The sequence below is a fragment of the Sprattus sprattus genome (genome assembly GCF_963457725.1).
Source record: "Sprattus sprattus genome assembly, chromosome: 18".
Lineage (NCBI taxonomy): Eukaryota > Metazoa > Chordata > Actinopteri > Clupeiformes > Clupeidae > Sprattus > Sprattus sprattus.
This window is the reverse complement of record NC_137916.1, coordinates 27,592,555-27,600,054: the sequence shown is the minus strand read 5'-3', so window position 1 is coordinate 27,600,054 and position 7,500 is coordinate 27,592,555. Positions and strand designations below refer to the sequence as shown.

Below are 7,500 nucleotides of genomic sequence, written 5' to 3'. Positions count from 1 at the left end.
CATCCATCTGTAAATGTTAAGACTTAGAGCAGATCAGGCTCTTGGTGACTTTGGTTATACATACTATGACACAGACTAAAGTGCTTAGCATGATCATGGTCATACATACTATTCCACAGACTACCGTGCTAAGCATGATCATGTTCATACATTCTATGACACAAACTACAGTGTTAAGCATGATCATGTGCCTGCAAGCAAGGGGCAAAGATGGGTCCAAACTGGACCTCAGGACTTATTCATTTCCACATACTCTATATTGTATGGAAGTTTTTTTCCTTAGTCGTGTGTAAATGAATATTTGCTTGCCTATAAACATACAGATCCCAAAGGGCATCAGTAGGACTAGTACATGTAGACAAGTATGACGGTTCTTCTTTCTGCGATTGTCTTACTTTGCCAACAAAGTCGGCCATGTTAAATACAGCCATGATGAGGATGGGCAGCCATTCCCCTAAGGTGGGATTGCGGATCTCAGACTCCAGACCAGGGAACAGGCACAAGGTGATGAAGTATGTGATGGCGATTGACAGCATATAGGTCCAGATGACACGGGCCACCACATAGCGATGCAGAATCATATCTGCAAAAGAAAGTCAGTTTGTGATTATATTTCAATTGCTAAACATATCACCACAACATACTATGAAATATAAAGACTACATTTACCACGTTTTAACAAAGTAGAATAGTAAACATGAAGACCATGAAGTTTTGCTGAAATCAATACTTTGAAAACAATACTTTGAAAACAATAAGCTATTTTTGGCTATTTTTGTTTCCTCTGAAATCCCCCACAACATAAACTCCTTTTGTGGAGTATTTCTATGTTTTAAAGGGCATTTTTATGTAGTGCCATCTCCTGACCACAAATCTTAAGCCTAGCATGATCACTGTGTTCGGGTTAGTCTTGATAGGAAAGGTCAATAGAATGTTGCTAAATCATGTTGATCCAAATTGGAACTGAACCAAATTCACTGAGTCACCTTGTAACTTGCAGAAACGGAATCACATTTAAAGTGGTAGCATCATGCTCAGCAAAGCCATTGAGGAGCAATACTTACACCACTTACTAATCATTATTTTATTTTACTACTACCTCATTCACTTCTTTCACTTACTACCACCACTAATACTTACACCTGCACTTTATATATTTTCATTTCTATCTACACTTCCTACCTCAATTGCTGCTAGTCCCAATTCTGTTCATTTTTCATGCTGAACTCTTACTGTATCTTATTTATTCACTTATTCCACTTAACATATGCACATACTCTGCACTTTTATTGATATTTTGCACTTCTGGTTAGATACTAAACTGCATTTCGTTGTCTCAGTACTTGTACTCTGTGCCATGACAATAAAGTTGAATCTAATCTAATCTAATACCATATTCTCTCTCAAAAGAAGGTTCATATTATAAGAATGTATCACAGTCTTCTAACCTCTTCCACCATAGTTAATGTAGCAGCAATATAAGTGCTTCCTCCTTGCATCGCACTACATGCTAAAACCACATTGCACCGCACAATGATCAGAAAATATTCAAAGTTAATCTCATCTCAATTGAGTGTTTCAAGACATCATTCCACTGACAAACTAAGTTTAGGAGGTATGGCCTGGCAGAGTCAAGCTAATGTCAGCAAATGTGAGTGAATGACGTTAAACAAGGATATTGTATGGATATTATGTATATTTTAGGTATATGGACATATACACTACACCTATCTAGGAATGTTCACATGCAATCGAACCGTCAAGAGACACTCTGCTGTAGCAAACTGTCATTTTGCGTTCTTACCCTTTAACCCCGGCCAGCTGCTCTTGCTCTTTGCTTTGGGGCCGCCAAATCTCACATATGTGTTTCCCCCTGCATACTCCCCCTCATGGGACTGCTCAGGAGAGGAGCCGCCCACTGCACCGTTACCCTGGAAGGAGGAGAGAGAGAGAGAGAGACATTGATGGTGAGAGAGAGAGAGAGACATTGATGATGAGAGAGAGAGAAAGAGAGAGAGAGACATTGATGATGAGAGAGAGCGAGAGAGAGAGAGACAGAGAGAGAGAATGAGACAGTGATGGTGAGAGAGAGAGAGAGAGAGTGATTGATGGTGAGGGAGCGAGAGAGAGAGAAAGAGAGACATTGATGGTGAGAAAGAGAGAGAGAGAGCGAGAGAGAGAGAGAGAGAGAGAGAGAGAGAGAGAGAGAGACATTGATGGTGAGAGAGAGAGAGAGAGAGCGAGAGAGAGAGACAGAGAGACATTGATAGTGAGAGCGAGAGAGAGACAGAGAGAGAGAGAGAGAGACAGTGATGTGAGAGAGAGAGAGAGCGACATTGATGGTGAGAGAGAGAGAGAGAGAGAGAGAGAGAGACAGAGAGAGAGAGAGAGACAGAGAGGCACATGGGCCTTGCCTGTATTGAATACAGTTTCTTGGAGGGGACTGGAGGAATCAGTCAGTTAACTTTTGATTTCACGATTGATAAAAAAATTGTTTTGCTCAAAAACATTTTGGCGTGACAACAAAAAAGCATGTCAAAGCCAATGCCAAAACTGAACAGGTCGGCGTAACCTTGTTAGAGACTATGGCCACGATTCAGCTTCGATGATAGATACTCTGATGAGCTTGCGCTTTTCGGGGGAACGGAACAGGGGGTGCATATAGAGAGAGCCCATTAGCTGATTAAGTGCCTGCCTAGGCCGGTAAAAGCACTCTCTTTAATTGGTTGGAAATAAAAAGGAGTGTGGCCTAAGGTAGCCTTGAACAGGAGCAATGCAAAAAATAAATGTCTCAGGAGAAACAGGCCACTCCCAGTGAAGGTACTGTTCCAAAATGAAAAGAAAGGGAGAAAAAAGTATCCTGTGGTATATAGAATATATCACATATATATATCATACCAAAAGATATGAGTGCGCTAGATGAAAACCAGGTACCATAAGTGTCCACATATAAGCTCTTTGTGCAATTGATCGTTTCTCTGTGCTAGGTTCCCAAGGCCATCGCTTTTATAGCATTCGGCTTCTATAGGAACACATTTCCATCTTGGAATATGGCCTTTAGTATTCAGACCTTGAAGGGAAAAATATTATTTTACTGTGGAGCGGTAGAATAAATCTTAAGCGAACAGCCGCAGGCTAAGTGCGCACTATATCACGCTTACTTGGGGATCCTTCACTGAAACAAATTGGAGTCATTCAGACCCACCAGTGGAGCCATTAGAAATAGAATAAATTAGCAGACTGATTTTCAAGGAGAACACAATACACAGATACAGTACGGCCAAATGAAATGTCCTCTGCTCCCATCTCTAACGTTCATCGTGATTGATTAAAAAAGCACCTCACAGCTGAAGTAAGCTTGAGGGGGAAGTCTGCATACAAAAGTCAGAAATGAAGATTTATACAGACAACTGTATAGAGCGATAACTGGTATTCACCAATTGCAAAGCTTTTAAATGCTTAGATGTGATTTAGATGCTTTTCTTTTGGAGGTTCATTCACACACTTTGACTCTGAGTCTATACACCATAGCAACCTCTGGAACTGCCCAATCTTAGATGCACTTGTTGAAGCAATTGTTTCTCAAGTCTTTGTTTTGTTAAAAAAAAAATGCATTTCTGGTGATGTCACTGCAAAGGAACAATGCAAAATCAGACTTTCTATATTAAAGTGTATATTTTTTGTATATTATAGTAAATCATTTTGCTTTGTGTCAAGCAGTTGTGCAATTGCTTAAAGTTACACTAGGTTACCCGCCAGGTTTAGACCAAAACTCAATGTTGCTTGAAATCTTTCTTTGAAAGTTTTCAAAGCAAAGTGTTTCCATCAAGCATTTTGAATTTCATTGTTGCTGTAAGTTTTCAAATCATTTTTTATACAAAGAAGCACATATCGCTCCCTTGCGGCCTTCATTAGTGCTTAGAGAGAGTTCTGATTACATTTATTGTGGCCTATTGATGTCTGTTTGGCTGGAGATAACGACTTCTAGGAGATAACCAACAACTGATTCAAGCTGGCCATACAAAATCTATTTAATTATTCGGCAGCCTAAAGGAAAGATTAGAACATAGATACTCCATTTTGGCACAGGACTTCTGGTGGAAATGCAGTTTCCCAGGTGTTGCTGCTGAGTAGATGACATGCAGAGCAGCCCAAGCAGTATCTTGTATGCCAACTGTGAGGAAATACTTACTCTGTTTCCCTTAGAGTAAGATTAATTAAATGGTATTAGCTGACTGTAGACATCATTAGTGATGCCAGTGGTAATTAAGGCAATGTTTAGAGGCATATTTGAGAAGATCACTGAAGGCCCAGAGACAGATGAGACAGCAGTGGCACTAGCAGCTGTGTTAGCGATGCCTTTGGGGAAAGCTACACTGTGCTTGCTACAGTTGTTAGCATTGTCCACAGCAGTGCTGCAACAAAGTAACAGCATTATTAATCTAGCGTTGTCCAATCACCACACTCACAGTTATAATGTCCTTCGTGATAACAGCCTCAGGGGCTTTGGGGGTATTGTGTGGTCTGCATAATGCCTGCATTAAGAAGAAAATGAATGTTGCCGAGATGCATGACACAGGTTCTCAAGATCTTCATTTAAAATTCTTGTGTCCGTTCGAAAGTTAAATGTTAAAAGTTAAAAACTTTGGGGCGCAGCATACAGTAGCCCCGACTACATTTGGACTTGATGCTCATGGAGGAATCCGGCCTGATGTAATTTCTCCTGTCCACTCCCCACCTCTTCTCCCTCTCATTTCCTGTCCCACTCTTCACTGTTCTATCGATTAAAGGCATAAAAGCCCCAAAACAAATCTTAAAAAAAAAAAAGTTAAAAACTTTTGTGTCCCATTGCTACTCCCCCAACACCACTGGCACACACTCTTTCTTTCAATTCCCACACACACACACACACACACACACACACACACACACACACACTACTAAACCCAAACTCACAGCATGAGGGAATAAACTTACAAATCTTACATCCTCTGTAATGACATCATGGTGGACCTGGTACTGTGCGCCCGACTGATGACGCGTCTGCGTCTCCTTGGGGTGGCACAGACCTCGGCGGGCAAGGCTGGTGTAGTGGCGGACGAAGTGTGAGCGTCGCACCAGCAGGTGTAGGACGAAGCACATGAGCTCCATGACGATTGAGATGAGGAAGAAGATGATGGTGTTCTTCCGCTCGTCCTTGATCAGCAGCTTGGTGAAGATGCGGCTGAGGGATATGATGACCCCGGCGGTACCTGGAAGGGAAGAATTGAGACTTGTTTACCAACATGTGCTGAAAGAAAGGAGGAATTGAGCCTTGTTTACCAACATGTGCTGAAAGAAAGGAGGAATTGAGCCTTGTTTACCAACATGTGCTGAAAGAAAGGAGGAATTGAGCCTTGTTTACCAACATGTGCTGAAAGAAAGGAGGAATTGAGCCTTGTTTACCAACATGTGCTGAAAGAAAGGAGGAATTGAGCCTTGTTTACCAACATGTGCTGAAAGAAAGGAGGAATTGAGCCTTGTTTACCAACATGTGCTGAAAGAAAGGAGGAATTGAGCCTTGTTTACCAACATGTCGTCATACACATACCGCATAGCATTTATTTTTCCCTGCTGTTCCTTGACTCTCCACTTACGCACTATCTTACTGTATATATACTCCTTGTATATACTTTTTTACACTTCTTGGACTGTTGACCATTGCACTGTTGTATTGTATTGTTTTGCACTGTTGTATTGTTTTGTGTTGTGATGTATATTTTGAGTAATATGTGTAAGCACAGTGAGAGCCACTGCACCAAGACAAATTCCTTGTTTGTGCAAACTAACTTGTCCAATAAAAGCTGATTCTGATCCTGATGTGCTGAAAGAAAGGAAGAACGAGGCAAGTTTACCAACATGGGCTGAAAAGAGTGTGGGACTTTTTACGAGGATTCTGAAACGGAAGTCCAAACACTACGACGCTTACGATGTTGACTCCTGGCCTTGTGGACACTTACTAGACCTCTTTTTCCTCAATGTCATATGGCCCTTAAATGGAACCACAAACCATATGTAACTAAGTTACCTAAACTACATAGAGCCTGAGGGGCCAAACCATGATTGTTGCTTTGCGTTGTATTTCTGTTGTATTATCACTATTCTTATCTAGTGTCTAGTAGCTTAAGTGGATTCCTTGTGTCCTCAATAGGCTGCTATTAAGTCCAGGTGGCGCATTTATGTTGTCTTTACTCTTATCGCTCTCTTATCTAGAGTCCATCTGGACTTTGGAAAGACTATGATTTCACAGACAATGCTGTCGAGAGGACCTTGGAGATTTGGAGTTTCAACATGGAATATTTCTTTCAGAACCTTTAAACTCTCATCTACCATGGGTCAGACTAAAATGCTCTGGTCTATTCCTTTACTTTTTATCTTTTGTCTATTTCATCACTTCAACAGCACTCATGTGTTTACCACAGATTAAGTCATGTAAAGATATTGCTGTCGCTGATATTATAAAACTTAATTTGCACACCTACAAATGTCCTACAATATACAGGTTCTGAAAGAAATATTCCATGTTGAATCTCCAAATCTCCAAGTTCCTCTTGACAGCAAGTTCCTCTTGACATCCTTGCATTAAATCAATAAGTGATTAACTATGGCACAGCATCTTATTACCTTCTAATCTTATTCTGCCTTGTCATACTGTTGAGCCTGTTTTATGAGAACGTCTTTGAGTCTTGTGTGTCTGTCACGTGAGAATTATGGTTGCTTGGCAAAAAAAAAAAAAAAAAAAACATAAATAATGCATATAGAGCAAAGAGTGTTTAATCTATTTATAACGTGGCAGGATTGTCAAATGACAGTCTGTGTGGTTCAGATTTCTGATCCTCCCCTCTTCAGGGACAACACTGTTCAACATGATCTTTCAGACGGATAAAAAAAATCATAATAATAGGAACCATCAAGCCCAAACTTGTAGTGCTGGAGGCCTGATGGGAGGAACTATGCGTCACAGAGAACCAGGCACAGGGAACTGTTTTGAGCATTGCAGTGTTTCACATAATAACCACATCAGTGCAATAGTGAGCGAATGCTTGAGAAATCACAGACAAATTATTCATAACTGATGTGAAGTGAAGTGTGTTACATTGCTGTACATGACATATTCAAGTATGTTATTATATTATTACTTAATGTTGTACAGAGTACAGTATTACTACATGTATCTACATCTACCTATATCTCTATACCTTATAATTCTGAAAAAAGGCAGTATTTGGGTAGCTATTTGCCGAGTTCGACACCGTATAAAACGTGAGTAAACAAACAACCCATGCCGTGTACTTAAAGCAGGTACACTTGCCTTACCAATATATCACGACATATGTGCAGTGAAAGACGGGACTACTGTGTATAATCTTGTTATCTTACTTTCTCCTGTCATAACGCCTTGTGTGTATCTCTTTGGAAGCATTCCCATGTAGCCATAGAAACTTGACTGCTGCACTGAGA

At 40.5% G+C, this 7,500-nt stretch overlaps 1 protein-coding gene across 1 annotated transcript in view; it reads right to left on the bottom strand.

The window, feature by feature from the left end:
- Window positions 1-7,500, bottom strand: part of slc29a4a (solute carrier family 29 member 4a) — a gene marked incomplete at both ends in the record, with an annotated part of 15,245 nt that overhangs the window by 2,839 nt on the left and 4,906 nt on the right. Inside the window, 4 exons of the mRNA XM_080856002.1 lie at window positions 396-583; window positions 1,805-1,931; window positions 4,978-5,252; window positions 7,420-7,494. Of these exons, the coding sequence (XP_080712128.1) occupies window positions 396-583; window positions 1,805-1,931; window positions 4,978-5,252; window positions 7,420-7,494 (665 nt within the window). The remainder of the gene's footprint in view (window positions 1-395; window positions 584-1,804; window positions 1,932-4,977; window positions 5,253-7,419; window positions 7,495-7,500) is intronic.